The following is a 22444-nucleotide window of genomic DNA, read 5'->3' as shown; positions in this document are numbered from 1 at the left end:
TCCTCATGGGCACAGAGGGCTAAGCAGTGGGGCAAACCACCCTCAAGCCAAACTCTACTACTGGCTTGTAGGGTTGCAGAGCTGTGTTCAAGGTGGTGTAAAGAGAGCCAAGAAGTGACCACTCAGGCAGGAGGGAGAGCTGGGAGAGGGGACTGAAGCTTCATCAGAAAGATTATTTTTTTAATACACGGATGGATGATGTACCTTTATCAAATAAAACAAGTACAAGCCCAGAAACAGTGTTATCAGAGCATCATAAAACAATTTAGGTTGCAAGGGACCTCTGAACACCAACCTTCTGCTCTCAGCAGATCCAAGTAGATCAGCAACTTGTTCTTGATGAGTCTCTCCATCACTTGCCTCAAGAATGCAAACCCAGACTGTGGCACAGGAGTTGTCCTGCCTTATTCTCCGTCTGCAGGGATGGGGATGGCTCCTACAGCCTCAGGGAAAGGAATGGCATGTATCTCAGGACAGCAGAGCAAAGGTGGGGGTTAGGCATTGCCTTACAAGTGTTGGGAAGAATGGCAAAACCCAAGACTGAGTCCAAGGTGCCCATGGCAAGAGCAAGATCCTAAAACTGAAAGCAGCTGTGGGTTTGTGCAGCTGGGAACATGGCAGGAGGGATAGAGAATTCCCCTTGAAGGAGTGGTCTTGAAATAAACTAGCCTTAGAGGCCTTTAATGCAATTGCATTCTGGCCCCTTCAGGGGAAGGCCTTCTCCACTGAAAACCAGAGGAAAAGCAGCAAGGTCCCTGGGTGCAACCTTCTGGGCTGGGAAAGGCCTTCGGGGAATAATAGAGAGTAGGTAGGTTGTCTTTGTGCAGAGCAGGCACCACTCTTGTATCTCACAAGGAAATACGTGTGTGGTGAGGAAAAGCGCCAAGGACCTGAATTAACAGCTTCACAAGGATATTTCCACTTTATTTTACATTGCCTATGTAAGACTAAGTCTCAAACTAGGAGTTACTGATTCTTCAGTGAGTAGAAAATCCCTCTGTAATCTCAAAGGGAAGCCTTGGAGGGGAGCAGGATCCCACCAACCAGGCCTGCATGACTCTAAACAGCAGTTTGCATCTTCACTGTTAAAGGAAAGGCCACAGTGCCATGCTCCCATCCCTAAGGACACACAGTTGCTGCTGCAGGCAGGAATAAGCCCATCCCTCACCTCAGCAGCTCCTGGCCCTGCAGGGACAGGACTAGTGTCTGAGGTAAGAGGAGAGCAAGGCACTGAGCCAGAAGGGCTGCCTAGGCTCAGTGCAAGAGGGAGGTCATTGCTGCCTGCTGTGCAGGAGATGCTGGAACAAGGAGCCATCTTTCTGGCTTAGGTGGGCGGGTGAATCCAGCTCTGCCACTCTCCCAGCTTGCATCACCAGCACGCGGTCCGAGTCCAGGATGGTGTTCAGCCTGTGGACAACAAATGCCAGGACACACGTTGGTGGATCTGAGGAGAAGCTCTGGATACTGCTTCCCCTGCTGTTAAGGGTGGCCCAAGACATGCCCAGCATTAGGAGCTGTGGAGGATCTCCCTCTGCACTCAGGGTCACAGTGCAGTGCAGCTCCCTAGAGAGCCTCTGCTCACTGCTGAAATGCAGCACCTCTTAGGAGAGCACCATGATGCCTTCCAGTTGCTGGGCATGGCAGGGCACTAGGAGTACAGAGGGAAGTTCTGTGGAGGGGAAGCTCAGAGCATGCCTGATTCTGGGGTTGCACAAAATGTCTCCATCCCCACAGAGGTTAGTGAGTTGCTTCCATTTGCCCCAACACCTCCTCACCTGCCACCTCCCGAGGGCAGCAGAAATGGACTTGTGCGTCAGCTGTTACTTGCAGTCTGGCATCTTTGCTTATGCTACCACCACCACTGGATTTGTAGTTGCCAGCCAGCCAACCACAGGACCCACTGCACACAAATGTGCCCAGGTCTGCCCAGACTGCCAGCAGAGCAGCAACCTCTGGCCCTGGGTAGGGAAGACAAGACAGCGGGAATGTCTTTGCACAGTCAGGCACTATTCACTGTGAAACTACAGCCCTACGGAGCTGCAAGTCACAAGGAAGACACAGCACAGGATTTGAGCTGGTAAAAGGCACTATGGAGTTCAGAACTCTGGTTACACATTCATCCCCAAGAGAGTGCAAGCTGCAGCACTGAAAATGACTTGGGAGGGCAAGAGACAAGTTCAGAGTCACTTCCCATCCTGGATTTCACACAAAGCTGAATGGTATGGAAGAACCATGGATACAAAACAACCCCATCATCACCTCTCTCCCCCTACTGCTCTCCCCCACTGCTCTTCATCCCAGTGGAAGCGGGGCTGGGACCATCTTCAACTCAGTCTTGCTGTTTTGCCTTCTGCCATTCCTTCCTCTGCTGTTTCTCCTCTTTAATTACTCCCCCATCAAAGGTGGCCTCCCCACACCCAACCCAAACACACACCTCAGCCCACAGTGCCCTTGCACTTCTACTCTATTTATGCCTAATATCCCTAGTGTATGAACCACATTCCCTTCACACTGTTCCTGCCTCCCTCCTACATGATGTATTTAACAAGACCCACTTGATTCTCTTGCCAGGCCCAGCCCACCCTGCCTGTCATCCATCACTCCCACTTCTGTGCAGCAGGACACCAGCCCCTGCCACCTGCTCATTTGATTTTTATTTTTGTGGTAACCTCTGTGCTTTGAAAACACCCTCCATACGATTGTATAACCCTCCTCCAAATTCTCCTCCACTTGGCAAGAGTAAGAGCAGAGAACACCACCTAATGCTGATCCATCCCTTCTCTGCAGTATTCATGTTGTGCCCTCCTCCCTCTGGCTGCAACCATCCACTGACTCTACTCTTAATCTCTCAGATGTGGGGCAATCACTGTTGTCCTGTCCTGCCTGGGCGGTGTCTGTCTTGCTGGCATCAGGTGCAGGCTGGGACTAAAAGTCAGGATTTTGGAAGACAGAACTATCCAGAAGCTGGCTGCAGCCCTTCGCTGCCGGCTGTCCTGTACTGCCCTCTACTGAGCCAGGGACACCTGCTCCTCCCCGGTCTCCACACTGCCCTTTCCATACGATAGCTCTCCATTACTCCTAGCCCTAATTTGGCAGAACCACAGGTGGGATTCACCTGCCCTACAGATCCCAGCAGGCAGTGCTCAGGAAGAGAAATGTGTGATATGATGCGGCATTTTGCCCTTTGCTGACACCAACTTCTGGGTACAACATTTTCCCCTTTCCCAGCAGAAAAGGCAAAAGGCAAGGTCCAGCTTTGGCACTTGAAAAAGCTTATCACAGAGACCTCCCTGCTCAGCCTTGAGGCCCAGGCATGGCATGTGCAGCCACCTGTCCCTGTGAGTGGTAGGATGACTTTAGGCACAGAGTGCTGCTTCCTCCTTACCTGTGAGCAATCGTCAAAACAGTTTTGTCAGCGAAGCGCTGGCGGATGGTCTGCTGCAGCAGCTGGTCTGTCTTCTGATCCACACTGGCTGTGGCCTCATCGATGCACAGCACCTGCCGGGGACAGAGAGTGAAGGGAGCTCCCAGGAACCACAGCAGAGACCCCACTCCCTGCCTAGAGACAGCCTGAGGAGTTAGCACAGGATGTCTGTTCCCATTACACCTCCAATTCTGCAGTGCTCCCCTCTGCTGTCCCCAGACAGCTGCCAGCAGTTCACCCTTCCCCTGCTTCGATGGAGGCAGTGCACTCACCTTGGCCTGCGTCAGGAGGGCTCTGGCCAGACACACCAGCTGCCTCTGTCCCACAGACAGACTCTTTCCCCTCTCTCCCAGCTCACTGTCCAGTCCACCTGCAGGGATCAAGATCAGCAATCATCTGCATCACCTGCACAGGGCCGTAAACAGTTCCACCAGTCCAAGGTTTTCCCAGCAGCACAGAAAATCCCAACTCTGCTCAGGCCTAGGCCTTAGCAACTGGAGCCTTTACACTTAGACACAAGCAACATCTGGCACAGTTCCCTTAGAACTAAGGCCTGGCTTATCTCTCAGGTAGTCCTCTAACACCCACTGAGGCCTGGTCTTACCAGCAAGATTCTGCCACCCAATCCATCACCTGCCAGTCCATTTGCCTCTAAATATCATGGAATGCCACTGGGTCCCACTGACCTGTTCCTACTCTGATCCTAGCGTGACTTTGCCTAACCCATTGCCTACTGCATCCACCTGGCCGCTTTTCCTCAGCTCCCTGCCTGAGCTAAGGCCTTCTCTCCTTTCCCAGAAACACCACTCATCAGCTGCTTCTCACTGGTTTCCAACTCACCCATCTGAGTAACAGCATCCCACAGGTGGCACTGCTCTAGCACCTCGCGGAGCTCAGCATCTGTCCATTTTCCCTGGGGGTCCAGGTTTTCTCTGATTGAGCCACTGAACAAAAATGGATCCTGGGGGATGATGGCCAGCCTAGATCTGCAAGCAAACAAGAGCTGAGGGCTCATGGGGTGGGTTCTGCAGAAAAGCAAAGGTCTGCTATTTCTTTTTTCATGGGGTGTCTTAGCTTGCTACAAATCTTAGAGGCACAGAGACATGGGTCACATATTCAGCCTGGTTTCCTTAGCACAACTGTTGAGAAACAACAGAGAAACTCATAAAAAGCTGCCACAATCAGAAAAGAGGGTGCTGTGACAGTGCATCCTTTGCTCCTGACTCTTTACTTTGGCATCCAGCCACTGACAGTTCTAGGTCACCATTAGCTACCCTTCACTCTGTTCAGCCATACCTCAGCTCCTCCAAGCCCACCAGCTGGCTGTCAACACCATCCAGGAGAATCCGGCCTGATTTCAGCTCCACCATATGGAAAAGGGCCAAGAAAAGGGTGGATTTCCCAGATCCTGTGCGACCCACAATCCCCAGCTTCTCTCCAGGGTAAACAGTGAAGCTCACGCCATCAAGTGCATTAGGCAAGCCTGCTCTGTATGCCAGGACCACTTGCTGGAACTCCACAAGCCCCTGGCTTGGCCAGTCAGCAGAAACCTAAGAGGGATACACAGGTGAGAAAGGGTATGATAGTGATTGATTGTCATCTTCAGCATCAGCTCCCGCGAGTCCAAGCACCATCCCTCCCTGTAGATGGTTGCTTGGCTTCTGAGCAGAACCCACACACAGGCCAGTCCCACCTCCCGCCCACTCCTAGGCTTGTTTTTATGTCACAGCTTGTATCTAGCACCCGTTCTGCTTCCCTACTTCTTCCCATCACTTCAGCCTTCACCAGTTCCTGCCAGAGATTCATCCTCCCCAGGAGATATACTGGTAAAAGATGAGTGATCAAGGTGGTTTCTGTGGTGAGGGCCATCTACCCATTCAGTGGAACCCTGTGATCTCCCTAGGGGGCAAGTGCAGGGCACAGAGCCAGAAGATGGGCCAGTACCTGATAACACATTTGAGCTTTTACCTGGACCAATTTATCCTGAGGCTCCATGGGGATGTCTGTGGTATACTCCTCTGTCCGCTCCACACTCACCATCATGATCTCTGTGTGAGTGAAACTGGCAATGAGGCCTGAGAGTAGGTTTGTGACAGACAGGGCGTATGAGAGTGCCAGGCCCACAAGTCCTGTGAGGACAAAAGCATAAGTAAGAATATCACTGGCAGGGAAAGAGCTGGCATCTTGGTGGGCAGACAAAAACCCAAAGGAAAGTCAGGACTCTGGCGTCTGGGGTCACACTTGAGGTTGGAGACACACAGGAGCAGAGACAGGAGCTGAAGCACTACACTGTGGGTGACTTGCATAGGGACAGGGAGCAGGAGCTTTGGATCTTATCCCAGTGTAGGAAAATGTGTAGCTCTGGGCCGGGAGAGGAGGAACCCCTTGGCCACAGCCTAGGAGTAGACATAGATCAATCCCTGGCAGTCTACCTGGATTTCCCAGCTGCTTCTGGTGCTGGATGATGGCAATTCCTGCAATTGCAGTAACCACAGCAACCCCAATCATCTGCAAGCGGATGTCCAGCCACACCATCACTGTGTTGCTGGCGAAGAGGCAGCGCTGGTTCTGCTCCAGATGCAGCTGATTCTCCAACTCAAACCTGTCAGGCACACAACAGAGGTTTGCACCACTCAAATTCCACTCCTGCTGTCCAGACCAAGGGCATTCCAGCCATGCTACAACCAGTCTCACACCAGGAAGGCCTTGGCCTATAAAGCCAAAGCTCTGTCTCTCTGGGTGCTCGTGCTTTCTGCTCACCTCTTTGTTGCCCGCATGGCTCTGATACTGCTCAGTCCCGAGAGGGTCTCTGAGAAGTGGGTGTAAATGGGAGACAGGGTGACACTGCACAGGCGCTTGAGCTCCCGGGATGTGCATCGGTAATAGTGCTGAATGAAGAAGTAGACTACAGCCAGAGGGAGTAAGACCAGACCAATCCAAGGGAGGCCATAGGTCATTATCACCAGCATACCCAAGAGCCCATAGATATTGGCCAGGAAGATGTTGAGGATAAATGGCAGGCTGTCATCCACACAGTACAGGTCTGAGGAGAAGCGGTTCAGGATCCGGCCTGTTGGTGTGCTGTCAAAGAAGGTGACTGTGGCCTGGCGATAAAGGAACCAGAAAGTAAGAGCCAGTCAGCTGCAGTGAGATCCAACCACAGAATAGTGTGCAGGAGAGCAGCACAAGGGGAGCAGATAAGGCCACAACACGGTAGCCACCACAACCCACTTCCTTACCTCAGCCTCCAAAGCCAGCATCCACTAGCAGCCAAACAACTCATGCTGTTTGCATGGTAGAAGGAAGCATTCCCTCTGTAGCAAATGGCAGACAGCTACTGAGACAGCAGGCACTCAGATGCCATACTAGCCCAACAGCAGCCAGGCAAATCTAGCCTCTAATCAAGACTTCCAATGCCCTAATCCTAACTCTAGCCTGAGGACCCAAGGAAGCTGAAGACATAAAGTTAACTGGCACATGCCAGCATCAGCCCTAGATCTTGCTTAAATGACTCCTTCCACTCTCACCTGAACCTGAACTCACGATCCTGCAAAAGCTCCTTTGACTCAACTAGCCCTCATCTTGGCTATACATCTAAGCCTAATGAGTGAACAGATGCAGGTGGGAGCCATAAAACATCCTTCCATGGAATGAACAGGACACATCTTGAACCCCAGCTCATTGGCCCCTTCTACTGGCTGTGGTGCAGCCCTTTTTGCATACAGTCCTACCAGTCAATACCAACAGAAACCTTAGTCTATCTCCTGCACCATTACTCCTAGCTATGAGAAGAATGTCAGCTTGCAGGAGCCTCAGCCTGCTCTGGACTTTTTGCCCATTACCTTTAGAACCCTTTGGAGCAGTCGGTTGTGAATGACAGCGGCAGCATGGAGAGCGCCGTAAGCAAAGAGGAACGCCCGAACAATGGTGAAGAGGGAGTTGGCCCCTGCAATGCTCCCATAAACTATCAGGTAGAAATTCACATCCACTGAGCCATTGAAAGGGGCTGGGGTGTTGTCCAGATCTTGAATGGGGGAACTGGAAAAAACGAGGAGGAAGATTATGAATCTGCCAATGTCCTCCTGACAATAAACTCACAGACATGGCATGGGAACCCAAGAGCATATTCAAGGGGAAATCAGGCTACTTTAGCCTGATACTCCTGTTATACCCCTTTGGCATGTTGGGACAAATACTCCAATTACTATGCAGCTAGGGGTCCTCCATCAGCCCCAGGCAGAAGCCTTTTGGGCACGTCATCAGATCAAAGATTTTGATTCTCTTTGTCAAAGTGGACACACATCCCCTGAAGCAAGGTGGTCAGTTTATCTATCCCTGCTCTCCAGGATCGTCACGGGAAACGCACTTAAGGGCATTTCCAGCTTCCTTTGGCTCCTCCAGACCAGATTCACTTACACAAGTCCAGCAGTGGAGAAGAGAAGCAGCTCTGGGGAAGGCAAGGAAGCTGAGCAGGCCATCACAGAGGTATTTGCTGTCTGGGATATGCTGGAGATCCAGTATGACAGCCACCAATCTGAGATGTTTCTGGATGCTACAGAGAAAGACAGACTACATAAAGAGGAATTCAACTTTTGAATCAGCAAATATAAAACAGGAAAGCTGGAGGGGAAGCTGCTGGACAACTTTTGCATGGTCTCACTGCCCAGTCTAGTCTTCCCCCTGATAGCAGTAGAGCAGGAGCAAGGGAACAGCCTTGAGCTGCAGCAGCGACAGAGCACTGCTACAGAGGTACAGTAATGCAACTGCAGCAGCAAGAGGCCAGGTACAGTTCCCACATGTGCCTCCTCCCTAACAAAGTAGCTCCTTGAGCTACTTTAACTTAGGGAAAGTGGTCTTCCTGCTACAGGGTGTTTAAACCCCTGGCGTCTTTCCTTCTGGACTCCATGCAACCAGGGAATGAGACAAGAGGAGAGGAATATCTAAAGAGAGATGTGCTGCTGGGTCACTGCCTCACCTTGCATCAGGAACAGTGAGAAGAGGATTGATATTGCCAAGCAGCTGCCCATTGCCAGCCAATAGGCCTTGTACACATGAAAAGCCACTGCCCCTTCTTTCTTCTCTTCCTCCTTGTGGATGAGATTATTATTTTGGGTTGATTCTTCTGCCTCTGTCTCTATGGCCTCTTCCTGTCCCTGTTCATTAGGGGCTGTGGGAATGGATGCAAAAGCAAAGGTCAGTGCAATGTTAAATTCTTCCTGCAGTTTCTCCTTACTGTGAACAGAGCAAGTCTAAACTATGAGGGAGACTTTTTCCCCTCCTCTCTCCTCTTTCAAGACAGGTGCACCAACTCTGGCAGTTCTTCATCCAAAACTGGACTACAAGTGGAACAACAGGTTCAAATACTGCTCTAGATCAATATCCAATGATATGTGGGCCTCCTGTCCCTCTGTGTATACACCACCCACATATACAGCAGAACAAGATAGTGGGAGTTCTGCTCTAAGGCCAGCAGCCATCAGGTACCAGTTCTGTCTGGATGGTCAGCTAAGCTGTGCTGCCCCAGCCACATTCAAGCTCATCAGGGACAGACCTTTATCCTTATTCCCCTTGTCTGTAACCTTGAACTTGGGGAAGGCTTCAACAAGTGGCAGGATATCAGCTGGTGTGCCTGTGAAGAGAGATATGCAAATGCTTCAGCATCTGTGAGGAATAGGTGACAACTTCCCACCTTCCCTCTGCCTCTTGCTCTGAAATGACCCAGTTCTGTTCTCTCATAACATTCCCTATGTCATACAGCAACTGCACCCTTGAAGGCTTTGCTCCTGTTATGTTTTTCTGCCTCATCAGCTCCTCACATCTAGGGCTGTCCTGTTTTATCTGTACATCTGCACATTCTCTTCCACCCTATCTTTGCCCACATGCAGTGTCTCCAATGTCCTCTTTTATCACTGGGTTCCCCGCTAGTTAATCTTAATCCCCTTAAGCCATTCCAAGACACAAGTGAATGCCTGAGAAGACAGACAGTGTACCTGTCTTAATTATTTTGCCATTGTCCATCAACAACAAAGCGTCGGCCTTCTCCAAAAGCTCAGTCCTGTGAGTGCAAAGGACCCTGGTCTTATGTTTGAGAACTCCAAGAATGCATTTCTGCATAATATGGTTGGCTACATCTGCATCAACAGCAGCCAGGGGATCATCAAGAAGGTAAAGTTCTTTCTCCTGGGAGGGGGACAAAACATAAAAGGATACAGCTGCTGCCCTGCTGGAGCAGGCAGCGCTGTAGAGAAAAGTCCAAGTGCCTCCATGTCGGCAGCACCTTTAGGCTAGCACAATGTGCTTTAAAGACATGCTGCCAGAGCTCACTGTACAGCTGAGTGCTTCCAGCCTCTTCAGATTTGATTCAGCACTGGGCATGACCTGCCACACAGTAACTCCTTTGTTATTTACCTGGTAAATGGCTCTGGCAAGGGCTATTCGAGCCTTCTGTCCCCCACTGAGTGTCACACCATTTTCACCCACCTCTGTCTGGTCACCTGCTGGTAAAACCTGAAATATTCAAGAAAATCATTTAGAAAGGGACAGGAAACTGCTGGGGATTCAAAACCAGGACACAGGGGCACCTCTCCAGTCTCTGGCAGTAATTTCTAAGGCTGACACCTTACCAACAATTAAACACTGCAACAGTCTATACACTGGTTCTACAGATAACTGGCAAGCTTAATTAATGCAACGAAAATCTCTTATGCTCCAGAATAGGGTGGTCACATCTGAACTACCCATTGAGAGCAACTTCTGGTCCAAGATAATTGCACACAGTAATTTTCTGTGAGAACAAGAGCTGTGCCTGCATCAAAATTATGTCAGGGTCCTTCCAAACAGTGTAGCAGTAAAAACTACCAAGTTTCAGTATCTGGAAATAAGTCTCCTCTCAGTTTGGTAGCATAGGTGTATTCTACTAAATCTCAAATAAAAATCTTGCCTTTACAGAGTATTCATAGCTCCAGCCGAAACAAACAGGAGCTGCTAAAGCTTGGCACTTCAGAAAACCAGGTATAGCTTATAAACTGGGAGAAGGCTAGTTTCCTACCATACATACAGCCAGGTTTATTGGCTAATACAGTCATAAACCTCAAATTCAGAATATGCGTATTACTGATAGAAGCACTGGCTTAGCCCTTCCAGATTCCAAAGAAGTTGCTTCTGATCCCACCCCCCCAAAAAAAGCATCAGCTGCTGATAGATTCTGCCTGAAAAACCCAATTCAGCAGCCATTCAGCTCTGCAAGAAAAACTCCTCTCCCCAGAATGAAGAGCTTTTGGCTCAGCAGCAGAAGAAACCATCCAAAGTGCTACAAGAGTGTCTTCACACCTTAAAGTATGGGGATGCCGGGAATGGTGTGGGCTTGGTGATCAGAGGAACACTGTGTGATGGGACATTGGAAGAGCAGTCTATACCCTGAAAGAATAAAGACTGATCCCAGTGAGGCTCAGGATGGATGCAAAAGCCTGCCAAAAAGGCCCAGGCAGGTTTACAGTCTAGGCACTCACATTCAGGTCCTCGGAGAGGGCACAAGCTTCCAGCACCTCCTTGTACAGCCTGGCATCATATTCCTGCCCAAAAAGAATGTTTTCCCGGACAGTGGTAAACTGTATCCATGGCTCCTGTGTGGCCAGACCAAATCCTTGCTCCAGGTCACAAACATACACTCGTCCACCTTGTCTGCAAGCACACCGAAGTGGGTGTAAAGGGCAACAAAGGAAAACTGTTGGCAAATCAAAATGGCCTACAAGCTGGGATAGTACTGGACAGTCCCCACCTGCGGTGGCATGGAGGGACCAGGCAGGGAAAAGTCTTTAGGCTACTTACTTAATGAGCTCTCCAGTGATGGCTGCAAGCAGAGAGCTTTTGCCAGAGCCGACCTTCCCAACAACCCCAAGGAGCATTCCCTGCAAAGGGAAATGAAGAGAAACAACCTGATGTGCTAGTACAGGGTAGCTTGTCCAGATTTCTTGAGCCACACATGGTCCTAGCAGTCAGCTCCTTACAGGCTATCTCACACATTCAGCAGTGCAGCTGGGTACATTTGTCAGGTAAACCAGACTCCTGATATGACAGGACACAGATTTGCAAGGAGTGTTAACTCCAGAGCCCTGCTCTGTTCCCTGTCCAGTTGTCTCCTGCAGTAATAGCAGAAGGCAGAGGGAACTAGTTCGTCTCTTGTCTGTAAGCCATGGATGTTCCCTAGCACCTTTCAGCTCCGAGATGTAATATTTGTCCTGTGCCTCTTGACCAAGAGAAGGTTTTGATGCACAGCTCCTAAACTGAGGGAAACATGCCACCTCTGCTCCATTATTTCTAGGTTCCAGTATTTTTTCTCTAGTGCCATTTTTCTGTGCTACCTCCCATGTCCTTGCTCACCTTTCTCACTGACAGGTTCTCAATGTGCAGTTGCAGAGTGCCTGTGGATGAGGGCTGCCTGGTGCTTTCCTCCTCAAGTGGCACCCACGAGAAGGCTGCACATTGCATCTCCATGGCAGTAGCAGTATCTGAAGGGCTATCTACAAGTGAAAAGCAGAACAGCAAAGCACTGCTATGAGAAGACCAGAAAATTAAAGGCACCTGGCATCACAAATACTATCAGCTTTACTCTCAAATGCAGAGACCATGGATGAGGCACTGCATGATGCCCCTGACCCAACCACAGAATGAGACTCCTGCCTACTGACTTGCCCTTGAACTTATGCATCTCTTCATCCAACCCTTCTGTCTCCAGCTCACACCAGATACACACGGCTGTCAGGGAGACACTCTGAGGATGTAACTTGGTTTTATTATTGCTGAAGGTAAAAGAATGTCAGGGAGCCGGCAAAAGGCAATGAAAGAAGGAAAGGGAGCTAATATGGCTCAGGAGAGGGGCAGCCACTCAAGCCTTTCTGCCAGGTGAAGCCAAGTTTGTTGATGGGTTCAGTGTCAGAAGAATTTTGATCACAGGACAGAGCTGCTTGTTCTACTGCAACACTAATGGCTCTGTGGGGACAAGCAATGGCTTATGGTTGGTAAAGTGGAATGTTATAGCCTTGTCTCCTGCTTTCCACAGAAATTAAGAGAAATTAAGTGTATTCACTCTGCCTCCACCCAACTGAACATCTTGAATCACAGGGTGAGAGCCAGCTGCCTTCCAGTAATGCCCCTGGGCCTCGCCCCTCAGCTCTCTGCTCTGAATGTCTGCTGACCAGAGTCTCAGGCCTGGCAGCTTCCTTAACCATTACCTAGGGCATAATAGGCTTCCAGGTCCTGGTCCATGAGTTCAAAGAATTGCTGGATTCGATCCAGGGAAACTTTGGCCTCCAAGATCGCATTCAACACCCATGGGAAGCTGTTGAGGGGTAGAATAAGCATCCCAACAAGGGCCAATGCTGTGAACACCTGCATGGGTAAGCAAACAGCCATGAGTTGGAGCCAGTACCTCCCTTGTATCCTCCAATCAGCTTCACCAGAGAGAGCCTGAAGAGCTGTGGAGAGATGGGCTGGGTTTATTTCCCAGAGAAGATGCCCGAGGACTGCAGTCCCACTGCAGACTGTGGTGTGCACAAGTTTGGAGCTCTCCCTACTACCTACTCACCTTTGTGGCAGTGAGCTGGTGACCCAACAGAACGTAGGTGATGAAGATGGTAATGGAGACGATAACAGGCAGTGCTGCCCACATGTACACGCACACGGCATCCAGGTAACTGACAGCCCGTGACTTCTGCAGCTCTTTAGCCCGGCAGGCATTTATCCTGGTGCTGAAGTGCTTCTCCCAGGCATAAAACTTGATCACACGAATGCCACTGAGGAACTCTGTCATTAGCTGCAGGCAATGAGGAAAAGAACATCACGCAAATGTGTGTGTGTGCCCCTTCTGGCATTTTTCTCAACAGCTGTGATTCAATTAATCTGCCTTGGATTATGACAAGCGACCAAGAAGCCAGCGTTCTGGGACAAGCAGGGAGAAAATACAAACTCAGAGAGATACCACTGCCCCTCACCTTGACTCGTGTGTCCTTGTGTTTCAGCATCTCCTCGCTGTTCATCATGATGCGGTTAGCTATGATCTTGTTGATGGGCACAAGCAGCAGTGCCAGGGCCACACCTCCCAGAAAGGCTACCCCCACTTGCTGGTAGAGGAGGTAGAGGGTAATGGCAAGCTGGACAGGCAGGCTCCACAGCTCATGGAAGCTGAGGCAGAAGTTGACCAACCTACTGGTGTCTGTGCTCATGAAGTTGACAATTTCCCCCACAGTGAAGCGGGCAAGGCTGGTGCTGCTGACATGCAGAGCCTTGCGGTAGATGGCAGAGATGACAGAGGCCCGCACCATCAGTGTCATCTTGTTCATCTCGTAGCTGAACTGGTTCCGCAAGAGAGCGCCCAGGAAGGAGCCAGCAAAGAGCCCAAGGGCATACAGCACCCCATGGCTCAGGGGCTCCTGCCGTGACTCCATGAAGTTCACCAGCAAGTTCAGAAGCAGAGGACCTGAAAAATCCAGCAGACTGCCAGCCAGCTTGAGAAGTCCAAGGGTGTAGAAACGAAGCCCAAAGGCCGCATGAAGGACCGACAAGAGGCGCACAGCTTCCTGAGCATGGTGTGGGCTGTCTGGAGCATCACTGCTCCCGTCACCTGCAGCAATGATTGGGCTGGTAAGAGACACTGTCTCCTCCTCTGCTTGGTGAAGAGCTGCCTTCTTCTGCCAGCAGGAGTAGAACCGGTCACAGACCCTGGCAGCCTGGAGCTGGCGAGGAAGCACATAGACATCCTGTGGATGGTTCAGCTTCTGCTGGTAGCCACGCTTCATTAGGGGGTTCATCCAAATGTAAAAGAAGCGTGAGAGCCAGCTCTCACCATCTTCTGCCACTCTCTGCTGGTCAGGCACTGGGATCCCTGGCTCTGAGATGGGCTGGTCTTGTTGCCAGGAGCGATTGATGGAGAGGAAGTCCTGCCTGCCAGCAGTGGGGAAGAGGTAGCTGACCACATAGGCAAGCAGAGAGGCCAGCTGCAGACAGAGAATGGCAAACCTGGAGGAGGCACCAGGGTGGGCAGGGGACCAAGCTGTCCCAGTCTGGCAGTACCACACCAGTGTGATGATGAAGGAAGGTAGGGGTAAGAGAGTGAGGAGAGCCAGGGCTGCAGGGCCCCTGGTAAAGCCATGAATGGACCTGCAGAGCATGAGGAGAGCGAAGCCATGCACCAGCCATGTCAGGGCAGCAGTGCCATTGGCCAGCACTTCAAGGTACATAGGGCCCAGCTCCTGCTGGGAAATGCTGGCTGGGATTGTGTCAGCAAGGAACAAGCCAGTAAGTACAAAGGAGGTAGCGATTCTCCATCCCCAGCTTAGCCTGCAAGGCACACTGGAGCCAGACCTTGAGGAGAAAGAGCGAAAGAGTGAAATAATTTACGGCTGAAATTCCACTACCTCTCAGTCAGTACTGTCCTTCTTCCTCTCCTCTTCCTGCTGTTTATACATCCACTCTTATTTAACCTTCTAGATACACCTCCTTCCAGATACACCTCCCTAGATTTGTAACTTTATGTGACTGTAGGCATTGCTAAACTACATCAGGTCAATACAGCCCACTCTTTGGTCAATACCAGAGATTTAGATGCTACCAAAGAATAGCACTTCTTTACAGAAATTTGTTTGCATACTATGATATTTTGTGGTCAAATTAGACTCCAATCCTTGAGGATTAACAGCAAAAAAAATTATATTTAACCTCTTTAACACAAATTTTGGATGATGAAATTCTCTGTGTCACATCTCTGATCCTTGATTTCCTTGTCTGTGGGATATTTCTTCTAGAAACATTTTTTTAATCACTCTTAGTTTCAGTGATGTTGTGCTTGTAAAGTCTATAATCTATTGCCCATCAAAATACTTCAGTATCACTGGATTCTTTGTGGCCTTTCAGTATGAGTGAATGTTGTAATTTTTATGAATTTCAGAAGAGGGTAAACAGAAAAACAATTTTGGGTTTCTCTGAACTCCTTATTGCCTTACATACATCTTCTATGCCACCTTGGATTTATGTCCTTTCCCAGAATACTCCCAGTTTCCCCAGTCCTCATTCACTGAAATAGTTTTTAATTACTTTCTGTGATTTTATGCCCACAATCCCCTCTATTCTTTCTGGATTCCTTTCTGTACACTGTACTCTGAATTAAGACGGACGCTGACAAATACAATAGCATTATAATATTGTGTCCTTCCCTAATTACATATTCAGCACATTATAGGGAGAAATAATTTCAGCCTTTCCACCCCACCTCCAGTCCTGCATAATAATCAAGAGTCAGACAAGTCAGTTGTCATACCTCGGAGTGCCAAGGAAGCAGGCACTGACCACTGCAAGGATCACATGAGGAATCACATTCAATGTCAGCTGGTTAAAGCAATGGCCAATGCTGCCGCGAACCCACACAGGGAGTGGATCTTCTGGGCTGGTCCCACACAAACTAGCCAGGATGTTCTCCATCCTTTGTTGGTAATTCAGTGTGAGAGTCAGGATGTCCTAGGGTAAAGAAAAAGCAGCATGAGGTAAAAACCATGAGAACTACGGCTCCAGTCCAAGACGGAGTGTGATGAGTAATTAACATGGAGCTAGAAGCAACTTCCTGGGTCATAGTCCAAGCCCGGCTATTGTTCACTCACTATCATATTATCTACTTCATGAAATGATCAAGCTCCAGCTTAAATTATGTTGTTTGCTCCCTTAAATCACCCCGGGACTGCAATGCCCCGTGAATCTGAAGCTTATTTCCAGGCTGACTTTTTTTTCCCGTGACGAGTTTATCCTTTGTAAGTAGTATAAGGAAGTATTTTCCCTTCTGTACATCGGTATGAAAAATATTTTGAGCTGCTTAAACAATAACCTATTCATTGTATCTCCATGTTGACAACACTTCCCACCATGGTACTTCCTAAGGCAGGATGTAACACGAAACATTCCCCAGATGGTAAGGGAGGATGCTGGTGCGCATCCAGAGAAGCAGGCGGTACCCCTAAGCTACACAGGACTGGCGAACCAGCCCCCTCTGTGTGCCGCCCCGCGGACTGGAGCACACCTGGGAAGGCCTCGGCTTTACAAAGATTTCTGCTCGCACCAGCCCGTCCCATCTCCAGCCCGGGGCCGGCTGAGCGCCACGGGCCGGGCGCCGCACGGAGCTCGGCAGCAGGCGGGGGCACGGGCACTGCAGCACCGCGGCCGCCACCCCGTCCAGCGGCCCCCGGCAGCGGCCCGCGCCGGCGCCAGCCCGGGGACCTCCCAGCCGCACCGGGGCGGGCGCAGCGGCCGCCACGTGCCGGTGACGGGCAGGCCCCACCGCCCCCCGCCCCGCGGACCTCGGCTGCCCCGGCGGCGCATGCCCCGCGCGCCCCCTGGCGGCCGGGAGGACTCGCCGCAGCCCCGGCGGGGCGGGGCGGGGCCGGGCCGAGGGGGAGCCGGGCAGGAGCTGCGGCTGAGGCGAGGGGCGAGAGCAGGCCAGGGCAGCACGCACAGCGCGCTCAGACTTCTGCGTTCTGGTTAAAAAATACAAATTACCCGAACTAAAAACCAGCCGTGAACAACTGTGATGTTCCCCAAAATTCCTCTAGTTCCTTCCTGGTGATCTTATCCCTCCCCTCCTTCTGTGATATCTGGCTCACAGCATCCGAACTGTTTGTACACTGACTGACACCAGATGCACATCACAGACTTGCAGTGTCACCGTGTCAAACAGCACAGGAATAGTTATGGACCACTGTGTTATCCAAACATCAGCACCAACAGGTATAGCCCAGGCAGTGCTTCTACAAGTATAAATGTACTTCTACAGGTACAACATTCTTTGCTTGGAGACAGTACTACAAGACGAAAATGACATTACTGTAAGAGCACCTTGCCAATAACACATCAGCCTACTCACAGTGGCAGAGCTCTCCTGGTGCAGTGAGAGATCATGATGTTAATCTAACACAGTCATCTGAGTAACACAGGGTAAACAAATCCTCTCTGTTTCAGTGCTGTGTTCAGTGACTATGTTTGTCTGGAGCATGAACACACACATGCAAGCAGCACCCCCAAATGTGACACTCATTCTTTACTATAAGAGTATGTTGCATTGGGGTAGGGGCAGTAAATGCACAGCTTTCCAGATGAGAGAAAACAAACCGGAGAGGACAGCCAGCCCCATCTGCTCTGAACTATTATACAGTAACAGAGGAATGCTGTAAATGTCACCAACGCTACCTGGCAATTTTAGCTACTACTGGTGATTTTTACAGCAGATGTTCTGAATGCTTCAACTGTCCCAAACCCTCCCTCAGTACTCTCTTGCCAGGGAAAATAAGCATATCCCTGTAAATAACTCATCACAGGTAAAAAACTTTACTTTCAACATGCAGCTCACCAGAGATACAAAAAGCATTCTCTGAGCTTATGGGTGTTATCAGTGGGGTGCTGAAGAAGGAAAATATCAGTGACATTCCTGAGAAAGCAGAGCAATCTGGCTAAGAGAGTGTGGAACAGCAGAGATAAGAGCAAGAGCTCAGTGGCCACACTACTCTCTACTCAGTTTCCTTGAAAGGGGCAGGAGGGAAGAGTGCATTTTCTGCAAGTCTCTCTCTCTCTCTCCCCCTCCCCTCCTTGTTTAATAATCTTTTCTCACTGCAAAGCAATCTCAGTTTGTGTGTCAGAGCTGCAAGGTTGCCCTTTCATGAGCAAGCTACTCATACTGTACACGGTGTGTATTTGGCCAGTCTACTCTTTTCCCCCACAGGTCGTCCAAAGGTTTCCAGACTAAACTTTCTGGAAGAGGCCTTGAGAGTAAGTTTTATGCCCTCTCTGCTCAGGGAAGCTTCCCTTCAAAGAAAATGGTGTGAAAGCAGCAAACTCTCAAAACAGCAAGTAGGAGTTGTGTGAGGTTGAAGCACTCAGCAGCACGCAAATGAAGCTGATTTCAGATTTCATGGCTCTGATGTCCTATTTATTTCCAAATGAAAACAAACAAAGAAACCCAAACAACTAAAAAACGTCCAAAACCAAACCCCCCCCCCCCCCCAATATACCCATAACCCAAACCAAACAACCACTTCGCATGTCTTAATAAGATAGCAGAGTTGTTCTCGGATATCAACAAAGGACAACCTTTCTCCCTGGAGCTAATCACTCTCAGAGCTTTTCCATTCAGCCACACTGTATTTTAGCATTCTCTTTTTTCACGTGCTGCTCATCATTTCATCCTGCTTACTCATCTCTCCTAACTTCTTCAGGTTCAAAGCCATGAACTTTATCACTTCAGCTGAAAGATGGACAACTTTCAGATGCCACAGGTTCCTTTTTGGTCCAGACAGCATTGCCTACACTCATATGGGAAAACAAGCACAAAGGGTATTAAAAAAGGAACTCCAGGAAAATACCAATCCACCCTAACTAATCTGAAATCACTTTGCCTGTTCTGCATAAGTGCATTTAAATAGCATCACAGCAAGAATTGAAGTTCATTGAAATGAACTCCTCATTTTCCGCTTCCTTTTGGCTATTTCCCCTGCTCCTGAATGCCATTTACTGCTATGTATTTGACTGATTTAAGATGTGCAGCACATGGAGTAGAGGCTGGTGGCTATATTGCTTACAAAGTACCTTGCACACTATAAATAATCATACACCTGGCAATTACAAAAAAGTCAGAGCATTCAAAATTTAAAAAAAACCCCACCAACATTGGGTTTAATTTAATCCACCCCCACTGGCCATGCAGGCCAGATTTTATTCGCTGTCTTCTATCCAGAGCCTGTTAGTCCTCTATATTGAAAAATCCCCAGTGAGGAAGCGCTGTCTGGCAAAGGGAGACTGCCCTCTCCTTCTCTGATGAGTTTGTTTTGTAACAGATTACTTAATACCAACCCCAGGACTCAGGGAATCAGTGCAGGCTGCATGCCCATTCCACTTCCCAGCAAAAAGTAAATATTGAGCTGAAACAGAAGCCAGCCTAGACAAGCCTTAAATTCAGAATTATCAACCTTGTAATTATAGATGTAAAATCTCTGAAAGCAATTGTCTGTTTGGATGTGTTTTCTGTGCTCCCAGCCAGGACTCTGCTATCAGCTGAACCATCCTCAAATTCCATGACGACACAGCCAAGGAAGGTTTGATTACTTGGCTCAGTCCAAAATTTTTCATGAACAGGCTGCTTTGCCTGGACCTGAAGACAGAAGATAGATATTGTGAGCTGTTTTCCAGGGAAAAAATTAATGCCAAGTTCAGGAGACAGGAGTATCTTCTACCACATCTCCTCATGAGAACACCAATTCTGCCATAAAAACACAGAAACTGTCTTTGTTGTTACTCATAGCCTAGCCATTCAACATTAGGTGGTTGTCTCATGCCCCTGGATCTAGTCTTGACTCAGACAAGGTAAAAAATTACAATTAAGGTATTACATTTTTCTCTGTTCTGCTTCTTAACCTGATGGTCCAACCTGAATTAATTCAATTCTGATTTCTGTTTACTTGTTTATACAAAGCTATTGCTAACCTTTCTTATTCTGTTCTTTATGAATGTCATTTGCTCCCTTTTCTTATTTGGGGCCTGATGAGAATTCACAGACACCTTATTACCCCAACATTGCCCTCAGCATCCAATTAGCTACAGCCTCTCCAAGCAGTAGCTAATTGCGAGTTCAACTATGAGCCTTGGAATTTCAAAGAGGAGTTTAGAAGCTGAACTTCTAGCAAAACAGACTGACTGGCACCTCTGTCATCCAGTGAGAATCTAGAGCACCAGCTGCAGGGATGTTACAAAAACCTCTGCAAAGCAGGTAAGGGACCTTGCCTGACCTTTTCAATCCCTGAGACAAACTGTAGTGCTTCCTCTTCCAAAGATGTGAAAACTCTCAATTTGGTCTGCACCACTGGGCCCAGATTTCAGTACCAATTTTAGGAATAATTTAACTGGATCCCACTATGGATGCCCGGTCCCTTTAAAAACTTAACTTAGTAAGTCATGTGGTTAAACGATGACACTACATCTAGTTGAAAATGAGTTTATAAATTCCAATTATAAATCGTAAAGCAATGCTCAGTAAGATGACAGGGTGCTACAAAATGCTAATGAGCACTGGTCAGTCTCCAACAAATGGAATTTTTCTCTTATGAACTCTTTTGACATCACAACACATAGGGTATTTGCTTTCTTTTTATAATTTCTTCCATGAGCAGTTTTCTTATTGGTGTGCCGATAAGACATTTTAATGAACTTTCTCTTCAGTTTTTATTATCTGGATTCTTTCACCTTCCAAATGCCACCAAAATCTATGACCAAAACCCACCAGAACACCTCCTCTAGGCCTCCTTTGGACATAAGGCAAACAAGTTAGAAAAAAAAATTCCTTTTCTAACATTTTGCAAAGTTTTTAGGTATTAGATGTATAACTATTATAGAAAACTGATTTTAAAAATGTTTTGCTGCGTTTCTTGGGTTTGTGGCTTTTCACTTGTGTTTTGAAGCCAAATTATAGCTTAAAACTGATGCAAAGAAAGCAACAGCATGGAAGAGATGTCCAAAACCAAACAAGCCATTTTTCTCACTCCCTTTATTACACTCAGATATTTTTATTTACTTCAGTTGGTGAAGCTGAGTACGATGCAGGCACCTGACATTAATGCATGAAAACGTGTTCTTCCTTGAATAAAGAAACAGAACACATTTGGGATAACAGTAAATTCCTTGTAGTGATAAATTACTTGAATGTGATCTACAATGAAAAACTAGAGGGAAAACTACTACATACATATCAATTTTGTGGTTATCTCGAAGTGTTTTGCTTCTCTGAGTGTTGCTGAGCCTGCTGCTTAGGGTACTTAATTGGAACAGATTAAGCATCCATTGCTCCTGCTAGAAGCAGATCCGCAGTCTGCTGGGCATCCTCAAAGATGCAATTCTTATCCCAGGAATACCTACAACTGAATTAGGGTCGCTGATAAACACTGCAAGCCAGAGGACAGAAAGGTGAGGACAATGGTAACAGAAAATAAGTCTTTATATCGCTCATGCTTATTTTGATGATTGAGTGCATTTCCTGAGCCTGGGTGGTGATGCACTCATTCAGAAAACCTCAGAGCGGCTTGGTCTTAATACAGTTGTACTACACCACTCCCAGCATGATTATCTTGTTATCAGACAGATCACCATCCTGCTGCTCTTTGTTGCCACTACTCTTAAGTGGTACACTTCAAAATGGTGTGTATGTTTGAGCAAATACATTCCCAAACACACAGGCAAAATTTCATCCAAAAATCGACTGGCTCTTCAAATACAGGCCCTCACATGTCGTAAGTAAATTACAAATCAAGATATAAAAGCTTGTAGATTTTGGAAACGAAGCTGAAGGGTTTTATGAGAACCTTAATTTCTCTGCTTTCATTTCTTTTGACCGCTAGCCCATCTTAGTTAATTGGAAACCCTCCTCTTCTCCGGAGACAGTCCCCAGCACCAAGTAAGAGAAACGCTTCTGCAGCCGTCGCACGGGAACCGAAGCTGTCACAGCCACTCCCCCGCACTAAGCGCGGTCGGCAGCAGGTGGTCAGGTGAGGAGAGGGAGGAGGCGGGAAGCCATTTCCTACCCTGTCATCCCTGCTCCCGGCAGCCAAGAGAAATCGGTTCAGGAATTTTCTGCGCTGGAGGCTCAGCCTCAGCACCGTCTGATCGATCAGGCAAGGATCGCTTTCGAACACACTTCTGCTTGAGGACAACACCCGTACCGACCAGCTCCACAGCACAGTGCGTGTGTGTGTATGGGGGAACAAAAAACAACACAAGCAAGCAAACAACAACAACAAAAGAACCCAAATAACAAAAAGCCATCAAAGCCAAGCGTGCCCCTGTCACGGCCGCCGGGGACCGAAGCGCGGAGGGAGGCAAAGACGCACCGCACAGTCGAACGCGGCAGCAGCCCCCGCTGCCACCACACCACACCTGACGGAACCCCCGCGGCCGCCATTTTGTACGGGCGTCCCCAGGCACCGCCTCCCGCCCGGGATCCCGCCT

At 48.8% G+C, this 22444-nt stretch overlaps 1 protein-coding gene across 3 annotated transcripts; it reads right to left on the bottom strand.

Moving 5' to 3' along the window:
• Positions 1–163: 163 nt before the first annotated feature.
• On the bottom strand, positions 164–22426 carry ABCC10 (ATP binding cassette subfamily C member 10). 3 transcript variants are annotated; one of them, XR_005604263.1, is made up of 23 exons: positions 22327–22426; positions 15735–15931; positions 13414–14782; positions 13008–13235; positions 12655–12811; positions 11804–11943; positions 11252–11331; positions 10933–11104; positions 9833–9931; positions 9415–9604; positions 8976–9053; positions 8400–8591; positions 7841–7976; positions 7267–7462; positions 6185–6528; positions 5857–6026; positions 5393–5553; positions 4721–4974; positions 4265–4410; positions 3697–3794; positions 3386–3498; positions 1776–1958; positions 1318–1407 (listed from the first exon to the last, which is right to left on the bottom strand). XR_005604263.1 is itself a non-coding variant. In XM_010391670.4 (22 exons), exons 2-22 carry the CDS (start codon positions 15893–15895, stop codon positions 1272–1274), a joined length of 4620 nt encoding a protein of 1539 aa, XP_010389972.3. In that variant the 5' UTR covers positions 15896–15931; positions 22327–22425; the 3' UTR covers positions 164–1271. The 3 variants fall into 3 exon arrangements, 2 of the variants coding, with proteins under 2 accessions (XP_010389972.3, XP_010389971.3); XM_010391670.4 differs by lacking the exon at positions 1776–1958 and having other exon boundaries at positions 164–1407; positions 22327–22425; XM_010391669.4 differs by lacking the exons at positions 1776–1958; positions 22327–22426 and adding an exon at positions 16485–16648 and having other exon boundaries at positions 164–1407.
• Positions 22427–22444: the final 18 nt, after the last annotated feature.

This window comes from Corvus cornix, chromosome 3 (assembly GCF_000738735.6).
Source record: "Corvus cornix cornix isolate S_Up_H32 chromosome 3, ASM73873v5, whole genome shotgun sequence".
Classification (NCBI taxonomy): Eukaryota; Metazoa; Chordata; class Aves; order Passeriformes; family Corvidae; genus Corvus; species Corvus cornix.
Note: the sequence above shows the minus strand (reverse complement) of the source record. Positions and strands in the feature narration are given on the sequence as shown.